Source organism: Leptonychotes weddellii, chromosome 9, assembly GCF_054177405.1.
Source record: "Leptonychotes weddellii isolate Sample4059 chromosome 9, ASM5417740v2, whole genome shotgun sequence".
Classification (NCBI taxonomy): domain Eukaryota; kingdom Metazoa; phylum Chordata; class Mammalia; order Carnivora; family Phocidae; genus Leptonychotes; species Leptonychotes weddellii.
In genome coordinates, this window is record NC_138377.1 from 62,305,633 (window position 1) to 62,321,632 (window position 16,000).

The following is a 16,000-nucleotide window of genomic DNA, read 5'->3' on the forward strand; positions in this document are numbered from 1 at the left end:
AAAGAATAAAAAGGAGCTTGAAATGGCAGAGAAATTAGAAATGAGATTACTGTGAGGGTACAAGATGTCTCAGGAGTGGTAGAAAGTTTATATTTAGGGTGTTAAGGTCCTAACTTATGAAGGATGGGAGGTCTGAGTATATAGTTTTGTCTATAATGAAAAGAATAAGAAGATTCAGAAAAAAGATAGTTTGGAAAATGGAAAAAGTTCAAATGTAGTCAATTGTAGTAAGGAAGTTCATTCTGAAAAATCATGATTTCTTTCAGGTAATGAAGACTATCAGTTGAAAAGTAGATAAAACACATGGGATTGAAGGATTGAAGAAAAGGATAAAGGTACAGGACAGCAATTATGAGGAAAATAAGCTATGGAATAAGAATAAATTCTGAAAGACCTGTGTAAATTGGACAACATGAGTTTATATTAGTGCTGAGGGGTTCCAGGTAGTTCAGACATTGGAAGAAGGGGAGGATACTTGTCACAATGAAAAACCAAAGATGACAGTTACATATTCACATATTTTATCTTTTCTTTTTTAATAGAGCACTATACAGATTTATTTAACAGAACTCAAAACACAGGTTTGGGAAGGAGATTACTTGAGTAGTATTACTCAGCTAGTAATAGATTTTGAATTACAATTGAGATTTGTTGTTTACTGCTGTTCTCACTATATCTATAAATATCAGAGGTTCTTGACAGTCTGTTACTGTAGATTTGCTTGGAGATAAGCTGTGTATATTAGAGTTTATTTATAGTAATATTTTCTGGTCCAGCAAAACTGTCACTTGTTAACAAGAATGCATTTTACAATTTGTAATTACTTTCTAGTTCTTATTCCCAGAAGCCTAATTATATCTACATTTTAACTAAATGTCTATTGTTAAATCATGAATATTTTAAAACTATTTCAAAGGACCCACTATTTTGAAATTGTAAAATACTTTAAATTTTTCTGCAACAAGTAATTCAGTCTTCAATCTTTAAAGCAGAATTCTTAAACAGCTAGTCAATTCGTGTAAATAAAAACATATTATACTTTTCCATTTGAAAGATAAAATTGTGCTTAAAAAATGACTGTCCTTCACAATCACTATTTCATAAATGTAAAGAAAGCATTTTTAGAGGAGAGTGTCCTTTGTTCATGTTTTTTATAATAAATATTTTAATATACTGTTGCTTATATGGATATTCAGTTAGTTACATCTTCATGATGTGTAACAGAAATTTTACTAAATGATTTTTAACTTGAAACCACTAAATTTTAAATCTGTGTAGTAAGTAGAAGTAAATGTTTTATTTATAAAATATAGGGAAACAAACATATCATACACTTATATTGTACATTGAAATATTTCTTATGGATTCTTTGGTTCTATTTCTGTTAAGAAAACTACCAAAGCTGTTTCATTAATCTAATTAATAAACATTTTTAATTAAAGGCATTATTTTAATATATTTACATTTATCTATTTGTTAGAACAATTTTTTGTAGCTAGTACTTTACAAAATCAACCCAAATGAAAACTTTCTGGAATCTTTTTATTGTTATAACTTAAGTTGGTAAAGGGAGGAGACATTTTGTGTTTAAACTATATATGTGAATAATAGCTACAAAACTCATCATATGTTTATTTCATTATGTACTCATTATTCTAGGAATTTAAATGAAGAAAATATATTTAGAAACAATTTATTGTGATATTTTGATAATCTTATCCCTTGAAGCTCAAATTTATATGGTTTTCACCAGTTTATTTGAAATATTAAACTTTAATTTCTTATCAGATTATGATATTTGGTAAGCAAATTTTAATGATTTAGACACATTAATATTTTCCCTGAAGTTTAAAGTTACTGTTTTTTGTTTCTGTGAGAAATAAATAGCATCAGAATTATTAAGGGCAATGATGTAACTATGAGTTGTATCAGTTACTAATAATACATGTCCAATATTTCATATATATGCCAAGCAAAAAGAAAGGGATTGAATAAACTGACAGAAGATAATATTAATCTAAGTGACTACAAATTCTGAGCCACTTAATATTACTACTTTTTCCACATCATTCTTTGCAGTGTTTTAGTACCTTATTGAGAATTCATATCCAGGGCAAGGTGGATGTCCTTGTGAACCTGTGGTACTTCAGGTTGATTTTACCCTGATGGAAATACAAGACCCCAACACATACTTAGTGCTTCTGTAGTTTAATGAACTTAAATTCTAACCTATCTGGGGAGAAATGACCTCTATATTTATTTCACGTCTGTTCATCAGCAACCTCATAATCTGAGATAAGTACAGAACAGATTTTTAAAGGAATTCTCTGTAATAACAATCATAACCAGAGGTGGGAAAATAAAATCTTTACTATTCATCATATAGTAACCTGAAGTCAATAATATATGTTCCAGCATAGAATTGCATGAAAAGAAAATATTAGAGCAATTTTTAATAACTGAAAATGAAAGTCTCTCTGGAGAAATGGCGGAATTTATTACAAAGAGTGAAAACAGAAAACAAAGGATTTGAATTTTTTGTTTCTTCTTTTATGAGGTTTTACTTCTGAATGTAGCTCCTGCCCCCTTTTTAAATATGATTTAACAAAAACCTTGGTATAACTCAACATGAAGTGTAGTTTTCCTCAAAGTATTTTAGGTTTTAACTTAGAAGAACCAGGAATCACTTGAGGAGTGGACTATTTATAACATGATTTGATGTTAGAACCAATCTTACTTTGTTACTGGAGAACAGTAAGTTAAGTAGAAGCCTGTGAATTTCCTATCCTTTCTTTTATGCTTAACTGCTTTGTTCCACCCAAATCAGAACTTTTGAAATCTCAAATGAAGAAATGTGATTTTATGAAGTAATTTTATCTGCTTTTCCTGGCACTGCTGAACCTTTAAAGTTATGCTTTTGCTCATATCTGAGTAATTTTGATGCATAATTATTAATATAAAACAAAATGTCCACATAGAATTGTGTCTGTATTATAAAACTACCCCATTTCACCTATTAGGAAATATTATCTATTGAGAGAGCTACTTAAGCAATGCTATTTGCTAAGTGAAAATATATTTTTTTAAAAAGAGAAAAGTTTAACATCTTACACTTCAAGGTTATTCTATTAGACTTGAGAAGTTTTTAAAATATATTAATGGATTATTCAACAAGTATATTATGGTCTCATACAACATATTTTATATATAGTATGTAGAAGCATTTTGGAATGAAGTGAACAATAAATATGATTCCTAATATTTTTGTGCTTATATTCAACACAGGCTGATAATGCTACATCTATATTAAATTTTTAGTCTTCAACAGAAATGATGAAAATATTATGGCAATTTGTTAAAATGCTATTAGTTACTTGTTTATTAATATGAGGTTAATGTTTACATTTTCAGACGGGCTCTAAATTTGTTAAAAATTAATATTTTAGAAGATAATGTGATTTAAGAACTCAGAACTGCAAATTTAGTTGCTTTTAAGTATGGATCCCTAAATTCATGTGGAATCAACTTGTTGGTGATGTTCAACATATTAAGTAGGTGGATGCTTTTATACCAAAGTAAACTTCATTTCACCACTTCTTCCAATCCCCGACTGTATTCATTGATAGGAAAAGGACTCTTTCAGTCTTACTCATTGAATTTCTTGAATTTTTGTTTGACATCTCTTTTCCCCCAAGCAAACAAGAGGGAAAGAAAAGAGACTACTATTCATGAATATGGTCAGGATGCCTTTAATGCTCATGTGGATTTTGTATCTGTCACCATCATGATTTCAAGTCATGAATTTATTTTTACATGCTTATGCATGCATATTTACATGCATTAGTTACTTAGTTGATCTTAAATTCCATTAAATTTGAATGAGTAGGAGAAAAATTTGTTCCTAGGATTTTGTTCTCGTTATATTACATTTTATTTTATTTTGTTTTATTTAAATGATCAGTTTAAGGCTTTTAAAGGTTGATTTGCTCCTGAACTGCTTTGTTCCCAGACATTGCCATCTTCCCCAACTACCACCAAGTCCTCTCCATCTGACCCCATGACCACCTCCAGAGCTAATCAGGTACAGTATCATCCTGTCATCTACACCATACTTTTCACGGGTGATTGCCTGCACACTGGAGAGAAGGATAATGGTGGGTTAAGGATATATTCGTTCATTCACATATGTGCACCATGGTCAGATTCCAAATAACCTGAGAAAGAAAGATCGATTATTCCTGAATATTTATATGCAGTTTTTTAACTTTAGATAACAAAAATATATTCAGATGGTAGACGCCTCGAATTTGGGGTTTTTCCCTTAAAATTATGACTTTCTGGAGCTCTGCGTGTTATTTATTGAGTCATTGTTTATAATCTCCATTATTGGTTCTTCCTAGGATTATTGGTATATAAGTTAAGAATATCATATATGTAAAAAAATGTATAAATATGACTTACTGAGCAAAGGTATATCTTTAAAAGTGAATGCATTTTCATTTGTTTTTTATTTCAGACATGCCTTACTGTGTAAACAATTTTCAACTTTCAATGAAAAACATTTCTAGCAATCTAAAAGTAACTGAAAATTGGTGTTTGTGATAATTTTATTTCTGTTTTACAACTTAGGAAATGGTATAGTCTTCTAATTTAATATGACTATTTTCTTTAGTGGAGTGGCAGACTTTGCAATTAGATATATATTAGTTTGATTTGACGATTGTTTTGGTACTGAATATTTGTAGGTCATTTTTCAAATGTAGTTATTTTTGGCACATTTAAATAATTCATCTAAAATATCTTATGTAAAACAGAGCCATACTGTACTTGACAAATGTTGAAAATATATTCATTAAAATGATTAAACACATTTTCATTTTGTCTGAGTTGAGCTTCATTTAGGTGAGAGATGTTATTTTCTTTAATATTTCTACTTTTCCACTAATACAAGGCCTTATGGGATTATTCAATTATTAAAACAAAAGCTTATCTTTTTAATATATTTTTCATATAGTTGACCAATAAATTATTAACTTTGAACTATATTTGCTAACTATATTAAATGTGCCTTTTGCATGTAATCTAATATAAGGTTGTCAGAATTATTTTGCTTAGTTATTGAGTCTAATACTTTTGCAACCTCAGGAAAAATGTTAAAATAATAACTGGAAGCAAGACTAACATAGGGTACGATGTTATTCTATAGTAGGAGCTTGATTTTCATTTTATGCAGTAGCATTCCCTTTAGACAAAACTGTAATATTCACATTTTAGTCCCAATAACTTGGTTAAAATACTACATATATCTCTAGTGATGAATCCCAGCACCTCTCATTGAAGGAAATGGTATGACATAAAGTGGGAACAAAGCTTGTAATATTAATGCATGAGGTTAAAAAAAGTGTTTATACATTTTTACTCTATATACCTTATCTCTTAAGTGAACTTTAGCCACATGATATAGAAAACTATTGGGACAACAACTAACTTTATTTTTTAAATATTTCTCTTATACTTTATCATTCTTTCCTTTCCAAACAAAAACAAGACAAATGAGTGCAGCAGCAATAAAAACAAAACTAATGATTTTTCTCAACGAACAATGTAAAAAATCTTGGATCTGGAAAGAAAAACTATCTCAGTAATTTTGTCTTTGAAGTTAGATTTGTATTTTCTTTTATTTATTTCATATGAACATGTGAATTTTTATTAAATGATTTCTTAAAAAGGCTAGTTTATACGTTGAAGTCTGGTAATATTTTTGCCCTCTAGATATGTTACTATATCCACTTCTACCAATTCTTTTTCTAATATTTGAAATAATAAATCTTTGTGGTTTTGTACTTTGTCCACTATACTCAGTTATAGTTGTTAAATATATTTTATTTATATTCTGGTTTCTTCTGTTTTTATACAAACAAGCATAGTATCTCCTGGATAACATGAGGCAAGATATACAAGCAGAACAAAACAAGATTTTTAAGTTTATTAAAGGAATTGTAGTCATCATCCATCCTTATGTTATTAGTATTTTGTGATCATTTTATTCCCTCCGTATTTCCCAGTGAATTCAAATTCACTCTATATTAGCTTAGATCTGTAAGGGTGACCAAGATAGAAAAATGGGTTCTAATATGATCATATTAAAATCTCCATAATTAAAATGAACTTTTAAACCTATAAGAGAATTATTTTCATGTGTTACAGCTAATATGATACCCTCTGCTGTTAAAACTATAAACTTTCTCCTTGTGAACTTTTATAAACCAATATAAAATATGCCCAGACAACTGTTTGTGTTATTTTCATCAATAACAGTTAAATGAGTTATGACTGAGTTCCATTTCCAGAATAGTTTATCTACGTTACAGTGATGTCACGTTATCACAATAATGTGATAAAAAGGGCTAAGGGACTATTAATATTCAGAAAACCCAAAAGTAAGAAGCACAGAAAATACACCAAGGAGTAAGTTTTATTGCAGTTTCAACATTAAAAACTTGTTCTATTCTTTTAAAAATGATTACGTGTTTCAGTACATACTAAATTTTACTTTTTCTACCCTCATGTTTCTACAGCCCAGACTATTTCCACAGGTCAGAGAGGCAGACTATATCTACAGTGTTGTTGGTCTATAATAATTTCCCCCTGAAAATTGAAGGACTATCATATGAGAAGTCCTACAGAATGGTGGTTATAAGTCAAGACTGGTGCCAAATTGCCTATGATCAAATCCTTGTTCTGGCACTTACTTGCTGAGTAAATTGGGTTTCAGTTTTCCCTTTTATGAAATCCAAATAGTAGCATCTCATAGGGTTAAAGAATGAAATAAATTCATTGTTCTTGAACAGTACAGTATCTAGAATGTAATGTTAACCATAAGTGTTAGGTTCTGTTTATTTAATTTATTTTGTTCTGAAGTATCTTTCAAGTGATATGAAAAAGAAAGAGTATTCTTTAAGATGGTAAATAGCATAGCATAGAGCTTTTGAAACTGAAGAATTCTAAGAATTCTAAGATACTAGTGTTGCTTGCTGCTTTTTTAACTCCAAAATATTTCTGTAATCAAAGTCTCTCTATTCTTTTTCTAGATAGTTTAAACTACTCTACAGTTATTTTCTTCACTAGTGAGAGTACTAAGTTGTATGTTGTGTAATGATAAAGCAAATTGCTGTTATTTCCCTAATGAGAAAGAAAAGTTAGTAGGGCTAATAGTTTTCCAACTTGGACTGTTTTTTGCATGTGTCACATATTGCAAGGTGCAACTTTGAAATTTCTTACATGTGGAATTTTAACTATGAAGCAAATATAAAGATATAATAAATATAATTAGATTCTTTAAGCAATGTGTTTTCAAAAACCTTAAAAACAAAATAAAAAACAATTAGTTGGGTTTGATCATCAGTTCTAAGTTATTGATACTAAATTTTTCAGTTACTTCAAAATTCAACAAAATGGTTTTGTTAATCAGTCAATGGTGCCAAAAATTAAATTCCAGCTTTAATTTTAGGTTCCTGGTTCTTAGTTCTCCTGGGATTCTTCTCAAATTTCATGAAGAGAAAAAGGAAAAATAATGATTGCAGAAATATGTGCTTTATAGACATTTACTTACTGACTGATGAATTTGAAATTATATACCAAAATATAATAAAACATGAAAACAGGTAACTCATATATAGCACCCTTGCTGTGGTTACAGGAAAACACAGGTAAAACTCAGCTGGTCCTTCTTTAAATTCATGGCTGTAGATCTCAAATGGACCCTTAATTCTTCCAGTCATAAGCCCTTTCACTTTTTTACTTTCTAGATGGCTATTTCATAAGTTCTCTTCTTTCAACCCCTGTATTAGTTTTCTTTTGCTGTGTAACAAATTACGCAGTGGTTCAAACAGCACCCATTTATTATCTTACACTTTCTGTAGTCAAGAATCCAGGCACTGCTTCACCAAGTTCTCTGTTCGTGGTCTCACAAAACTGCAATCAAAGTATCGGATGGAGTGCATTCTCATCTAGAAACTTGACTGGAGCCTAATCCCCTTCTAAGGGGATCCAGGTTGATGGCAGCATTCAGTTCCTTGCAGTTGTATGGCTGAGGGTGCTGACTTCTTAACTGTCTGTTGGCAAGAGGCAACCATCAGATTCTAGAGGCTGCCCAAGTTCCAGGCAGTATGACTCTCTCTCCAGTGGGCACTTTGCACCATGGCTTTTTGCATCTTGCAAAGCCAGCAGGAGAATCTTTCTCCAGTGTGTGCTAGCAAGATGGAGTCTTATATATTGAACCTAATCATAGAAGCGACTTTTCACCTCCTTTGCCATACAACATAACTTAATCACAGTACTGACATTCCATCTTTTTGACACATTCTGTTGATTAGAATCAAGTCACAATTTTCACCCACATTCAAATGGAGAGAATTGCACAAAAAGTAGCATCAAGGAGGCAGAGATCATGGGGCCATCTAAGAATTCCCATATCTAACCTTCCAATATCTCTTACTCCCTCCTCACTCCCAACTGATGACCTTACTTCCTACTTCACTGAGCCAGTATTTTACCCACATATTCTACATTTTCTTCTGTTATCTTACCTTCTCCAACCTAAAGCCAGTAATTTCAGTTATACATTAAATCTCATCCTTCTTCCTTTACTCAAGGACATCCCTTCAGCAGTTCCTTTTTTCTCCATTATCTTTCAAGTTTTTTGTCTCTGTGGAATCATTCCCACCAGCATACATATATCTGTTTTTTCTCCCATCTTAAAAGACAAAACAAAACTTCTTTCAATCCCACTCCTGGCATCAACTAATGCCCCTCTCCTTTTTTTTTTTTTTTTTTTTGTGGCTTGCTTAGTTGTGCTTAGCTTGATGGATTTTATTTTATTATATTTTTTTTATTATGTCATGTTAGTCACTATACAGTACATTGCCCCTCTCCTTATACTCCTCTGTAGCAAAATTCATAAATTTTCTCTACTGTTTTCTAATATCTCTCTTCCCATTCTTTCTAAATCCACTCCAGCAAGATTTTTTCCTCCACCATTCCACCAACACTGTGTTTGCCAAGGACATCAGTGATGACCACATTGCTAATTCCAGTTGTCTGTTCTCAGTGCACATGTTACTTGGCCTATCAGCAGTATTTGTCATAATTTATCACTTCCATTTCCTTGGTATGTCTTCTTTACTTGGCGTCCAGGATACTGCACACTCATGATTTGTCTTCTGCATCATACCATGTGCTTTGTCTCAAAATCCTTTGCTAGTTCCTCCCCTCATCCCACTTAATGTTTGGAGTGCTCCACATCTTAATACTTGAAATGACTTCTGGATTTATACTTTTCTTTCTCCTTATCTAATACCATGTCTTTCATATGCTGACAATCTGCAAAATTTATGTCTTTAGTGTGAGACAGGTTTACTATGAACCAATGAAGCTTAAGCCTTAAGATTTCTCACCTCAAGCTTACTACAAGACACTGTACCTAATTTTATGTTCATAATTTTGAATGTATTTCCCAAAGATATCCCTTAAAATTGTATGATTCAGGTTCCACATAACTTGGGTTCATACTTATCTCTAATCCAGATTTGACAGTGAAACTATAGACTATATTCAGTTAACTGTGCAGCAGTTTCCATTTACATATCTAATAGACCTCTCAAATTCAACAATCCAAAAAACTACCCCAAACCTGTTCCATCTATATCAGCCTTTACCATCTCAGTAGAAGACAGCACCATACATCCACTTGCTCAGAACAGAAATCTTGGATTCACCCTCATCTCTTTTCTTTTGTATTCCAAGTCCAGTTCCTATAAGAAACAATTGTGACTCTACCTTTACTAAAGGATGTAGAATCTTAATCACTTCTCATTACGTCTGCTGCTACCCTAGTCCAAGTCTGAATTATTGCAACAGCTTCCATATAGGGTTTCCTGCCTTTCTACCCTTGCTCTCCAAAAGTCTGTTCTCCATAAAGTCTGTATTTCTTTTAAAATGTGTCAGATTTTTTTTCCTTTGCCTGTACCTATAATCATTTCCCATTTCACTCAGTAAAAACCAAAATCCCCCAAATGACACCCATTAACATGCAAGATCTGGCCCTCGCCACATTACCTCTTTCACTTCATTTCCTACCTCACCTCCCTACTCATTCCGCCCCAGCCAAATTGACCTGCTTGCTTTTCATTGCAGGCATTAGGCATGCTCTCGCCTCAGTATTTAGCTCTTGCTTTTCTTTCTGCATGAAATTATTTTATCTCTGAGATCTACTTGACTAACACCTTAATAGCCCTCAAGTTTTAGTTCAGATTAAACCTTCTATAAGGCCTACCTGACTACTCCATATAATACTGCAAACTGACCTCCCCCTGCTCCCAGTATTCCTGTTTTGTTTTTTTCTCCATCACCTCATAGAATACCATATACTTTGTGTATTGTCATATTTACTGTGTGTCGTCTCTCTCACTTTCCTAGAAAGTAAGTTGCATGATTACAAGGATCTTTGTTTTATTCTCTCATCTATCAGAAGCAGTAACCTGGAACATAATAAGTTCTCAATAAATATTTGTTGAATGACTAGTATTAGGAGGAAGAATAGGCTTACAGCCTATATGTTTAAAACTTTATTTTTGAAAATCTCTTCAAATGAAATTTTGAACATAAGTTCCCTAAAAATATAAGCCAACTGGATAAAGGTTTTTTTTTAAATTCTTATTACTTAAGTTTGGTTGACATACAATGTTAAATTAGTTTTAGGTGTGCAACATGGTGATTCAACAATTCTATGAAAAGTGTAGTTACTTTCTGTCACCACATAATGTTATTATAATATTATTGACCCTATTCCCTATGCTGTACTTTTCATCTCTGTGACTTATTTATTTTATAACTGGAAGTCTGTAACTCTTTATCCTCTTCACCTATTTCACCTATCCTTCCTCCCTTCCTTTCTGGCAACACCAGTTTGTTCTCTGTATTTATGTGTTTCTGTATTGAATAAAAAGGTTAAGTTAAAGGGATATAGCCTTCTTCATTAGACTTCTGTTTTACTCAGAACACAGTGTGAAAGCCAGTCAAGCTCTTATCTCTTGTCTCAAGAATTATAGTTCTCCACCAAAATATCGAAATTAATTTCATTTCCTTCAGCATGTGTGTGTATGTGTGTGAGATGTCAAGATAGTGTTCTTTAGAAGTGTATTTAAGAAAGTTCTAGAAAAATAGTGAAATCCAAATGTCCTTTTTAAGTAAACGTATTGATTTTATTATATACATGAGAGTTTATGTAATTTGCTTACTACTAGGAAGAGCCTTATGAAATGCTAATATTAAAAAAATCACTAATATTTGAGTGCAGTTTCTTAGTGAATGTCATATACATATCAAAATCTTCAAGACTTCCCAAGAATAAACTGAACCAAAAAAGCGTAGAATCCCTATCAAGGGAATGTACAATTTTCAGATAAGTACATAAAACACTTCCTTAATGAATAGACTTAAAATAATTTTGGAAAGAGACAGTTTAATATAGAAATATCAATACTTTTAAATTAAAATGCAAATGTATTGTAGTTTTAATTTTCTCCCAAATTTTTTTGGTTTTGAGAGAGAAACAAAGGCAAGTGATTTTAATATCCATATGAAAAATAAGTGCCTAAGAATTACCATAAGGCTATTAATAAAAGAATATCAAGAAAAATAATATTTTGTGGGATGACATACTTCACTCAGTATTAAAATTTACTATAAAGCTATGATAATAAAAGGAATGTGGTACTAACACAAACAGATATAGTCAGTGAAACATAATAGAGATTTCAGAAATCCAAGTATATATGAAAATTTACTTTATTTTATTATACATTAAGAAAGGTAATATCACTTAGGCGTTAAGAGAACTGTGATCTGGAGTCATTATTCCTGGCTTCAAATCAAATCTTTGCCACTTCCTAATTTTCTGATTTGAGGAAACATTCTTAACTTTGCCATGTGTGTTTCTCAATGTAAAATGTGAATAATAATAGTGCCTAGCTCATAGGGTTGCATGATTCTTAAATGAATGAATACATGAAAAGTGTTTAGAACGCTTCCTGGTCCAGAGTAATATTTAAGTGTCATTTTAATTCATTTTAGAAAAGGATGTTTTATTTAATAAATGGTGCTGGTACACTTGACTACTCACCTGAAAGAAAATAAATTTAGACCTCCACCCTGTACAATATGCAAAAATAAATCTCAATGCATTCAAGATTGAAACTGTAAATTATAGTGTGTGAAATTAAGTTGAGGATGACTTTCTTAAGCAAGAAGAAAACACAAAACAAAGGAATAGGTTAAGATTTGGAATATAAATACTTTATATTTTTGGTATAGCAGAATACACCATAAATAAGCAAAAATGACAGTATCCTTGAAAAAATCTACATTGCGCACATGACAATGAATTAGTAACTCTACAGAGAACTCCTATATAGGGGGAAAAAAAGGAGAAAAATAGGCCAAGTTTATGAAAAAGCACTTTACGGAAAAAGAAATGGAGATATCCAATGAACATACTAGGCATCAGGGAAATATGAATCAACATCACAACATTATACTTTTTTTTTTTTAACAAATAGATAAAATTCTATGTGTGTTACTAATACACATATTTTGGGAACACAAAAATATATGTGTATGTGTGTGCATATGTGTTTATAAATTTAAAAGTGCTAGCACATGGGACGCCTGGGTGGCTCAGTCCGTTAAGCGTCTGCCTTCGGCTCAGGTCATAATCCCAGGGTCCTGGGATCGAGCCCCGCATCAGGCTCCTTGCTCAGCAGGGAGCCTGCTTCTCCCTCTGCCTGCCACTCCCGCTGCTTGTGCTTTCTCTCTCTCTCTCTAATAAATAAATAAAATCTTAAAAAAAAAAAAGTGCTGGCACAGATATAGAAAATAATCATTCTTATACAATGTTGATGTTAGAAATGCTATAAAATTGCAGCTTTTGAGACTCTATCCAGTAAAACTTAATGCACCAATACACAGGAATGTAGGGACAAAGGGTGTATATCACAATATTATTTGCAATGGCAAAAGTTAGGAAACAGCCTGACCTCTTTAACAGAAGAGTGACTGAATAAATTATAGTATTGCAGAATATTATGTGGTGAAGCTATTAAAAATAATGAGTTAGAGCCCCATAAAATGGCCTAGAATAGTGTTCATAATATATTATCTAAAGAATATGAAGTTGGTAAGAAACATATGGCCCTATGTTTAATAGTCAAAAAACATCTTGTGTTCATGTATCATCAGGGTGATGACAAGACATTATCAACTTATTTTGTTTATCTCTCTACTTTGTTTTTAAAATGTTAACTAAGAGAATGTAAAACAAGATGGAGAAAATAATGGCTTCAGTTGTGGTATAAAGAGGGAATTTCCCAAGAGGAAGATTGGACCATCTTTGACATTATATATTTATTTGAGCTACTGGGCTCCTCCTTTTTATAGTCGTGGAATGCTTTATTGAGGAGTTTCAAGAAGGGTCACAAGAGAGAAGTTTCAGGCCTAGAGAAGGCGCTTACTAACTAGCAAAGGAAATGACAACTGTTTGATATTTTAAAGTTATGTCAAATTAAATTGTGTAATATTTGTAATATTTTTCTTCATTCTTTCTTAATTAATCCATCAAAGGTTCTCATTCCTAGCTTCACATCAAAATTACCTATGGGGGTATTTATTTAATAGGTCTAGCACAAGATTGGACATGTATATTTAAAGAATAGAGAAATGTTTTCTGAGGCTGTTTACTATATGACAACTGCAAATTAGTTGACTAAAGTGATGATGATTGTGTACTATATTAACACTGTTTCTTCTCTCGAACTTTAATTTATCAAAACTTTTGTCATAACACACTTTATTTGAAAAAATATTAAAAATATTTGATTTGTGCAGAAGTTGAAGGATAGGTGTTCTGTTTAGCATTGAGAACAGTAGAGTTTACTAACTAGTACAATTTAAATCTGTGAAAGGTTATTATTATAAAGGATGATTATCTTTTCAGATAGCATTAGTAGTCTTTGACGATTCCCAGGTATGGTCGGGAGTTCTCTTACCTTGGAGATTTTTATATACAGATTACAGTAGTATTTTTTAAGATTGTTTAGCAATAATATTCATGCCCAAAATTATGGAAAAGGGTTAAATGAGTGCTTCCTGACCATATTCATTCCATTGCCAACTTCTAAGTTTGTTAGTTTGCCATGCTGTAGATAGTGTGTTCTTACCCAGTGATGGGAATCAGAGGATCTGCCTGAGGACAAAAATTGCTGCTGAAAGGACATAATTTATATTTTCATAACGCACCATATGGTAAATACCAGATTATATGACCTTAAAGTCCCCTTTGAAGATATATTAATGTTTATGGAAAGTCTAGGGCTTTTCAGTTATTTTGATTGAAGAAAGTGGTAATCTTCAGGGAAAAAGAATGAAATAGTCACTCTGTAACGTTGCTTATTTTACATACCATAAATAAATCAGGCATTGGCTCCTAAATAGGCAGACTTGCAATACTCTGGTCTTTCCGGACTACCTACTAGGTAAAGGTGGTTTGTGTATTTCATCAACGTTTTCCTTGCAGTGGCTGTAGTAGTTCTTATACCACAGTATGTTCTCAAGACAGAACATTATACATGTGTTTATATAACCAAAACCCTGAATGCTCTTTGCTCCAGACATGTATTAGTCTTCTTGCTCTGTGTGTGTGTGGGGGGGGGGGGTGTACAGTTCAATAGAATTTTTTCTAATCTTTCAAATAAAAGGGGTAGTTATCAAGTTTATTTTCAACCTTTTTATTTTCTTTTTAAAATGCTTAGAAGCAGTAATGAATGTCTTTGCATTTTCTTTCAGATAAGAGTAGTTTTACCGGATGAGAGAATTTGACTCCTGCTCACTATAGAATAAAAAATTGTTTCTCATTGTTGACTTTTCTAATTTTTTTTGTCTGTGATTAGGGAACATTCTAGGAGATAATAAGTTGATCTTTTACATCTTTTCTTCTAAACCTAATATCTTTACAATTCATTTTTTAAGTGTTTGTTTAGCTGTTTTTTTTCTTCAATTAGATGATACAGTTTTTTAAGTTACTCTTTAAAAATATTTTTGGAAAAGGAAATGTTCTATTTCATTAACTGCAAATTGTTTCTAGCAAAATAATAGAAATTATAAAATTAATGTATTTTTATTTATGGTTCATTAAATATTAGAAGTGAACTACTTCAATCCATATATAGGGAAAAAGATTAGCTTTGTGACTAATAATACAGTTTGTTAAATTACAGACATTCTTCTGTAGCCTTTTATTTAGTTAATATTTGTTTGTTTATCCCGTGTTAATTAAATACGAATAATTTATGAAATTTTCATTTTCTTAACAATGGTCATTTGTGATAGTAAATTATCAAACTTTACTAGTAAGATACTGAAATGCAAACATGTATTATTTAAAAAAAAGTATTGGCTTCAGAAAAATTGTTGGTAAAATTAAATATAAGAAATGTTGTATGAGCTTGATTAGTAAATCTAAAATGCCTACAAGCACCTATATTTGCTTCAATAATATCTTAAGTCATGTAAAAATATGGCACATCAATCTTTTCAATTAAGTAACAGTATTTAATTTTAAGGGTAAAAATGGCTTAATCAAAAATTTGTAAAAACAAAATTTAAAACCCAAATTGTGAAAGGTTTCTTTATAGTTAATTATCTAGTTATGTAAGTTTAAGTAGAGATTGATTTTCAAACATAGTTGAGACATTTACTTCTAAAAATATCTAATTAGTTTGGTTACATTGTAGAGTATCAAGTCAATCTATGAATAAACTCAGAATTTTAAAATGCTTTAAATTCCAAAATTACCTTTGTAGTTTTCATAAACAGGCATTTATTTTAATTACGTGATTCTTATTTAAAACTATAATTTTAAATTTCCTTATTTTAAAATTTAAAAGTA

At 31.2% G+C, this 16,000-nt stretch overlaps 1 protein-coding gene across 3 annotated transcripts in view; it reads left to right on the forward strand.

Moving 5' to 3' along the window:
- Positions 1–16,000, forward strand: part of NOVA1 (NOVA alternative splicing regulator 1) — a 149,578-nt gene that overhangs the window by 118,040 nt on the left and 15,538 nt on the right. For 2 of the 3 annotated variants that reach the window (XM_006740616.3, XM_081830663.1), the window contains one exon: positions 4,010–4,081. The exons of the other annotated variant lie outside the window; for it this stretch is intronic. In XM_006740616.3, the coding sequence (XP_006740679.1) occupies positions 4,010–4,081 (72 nt within the window). The remainder of the gene's footprint in view (positions 1–4,009; positions 4,082–16,000) is intronic. 3 annotated transcript variants of the gene reach the window in all.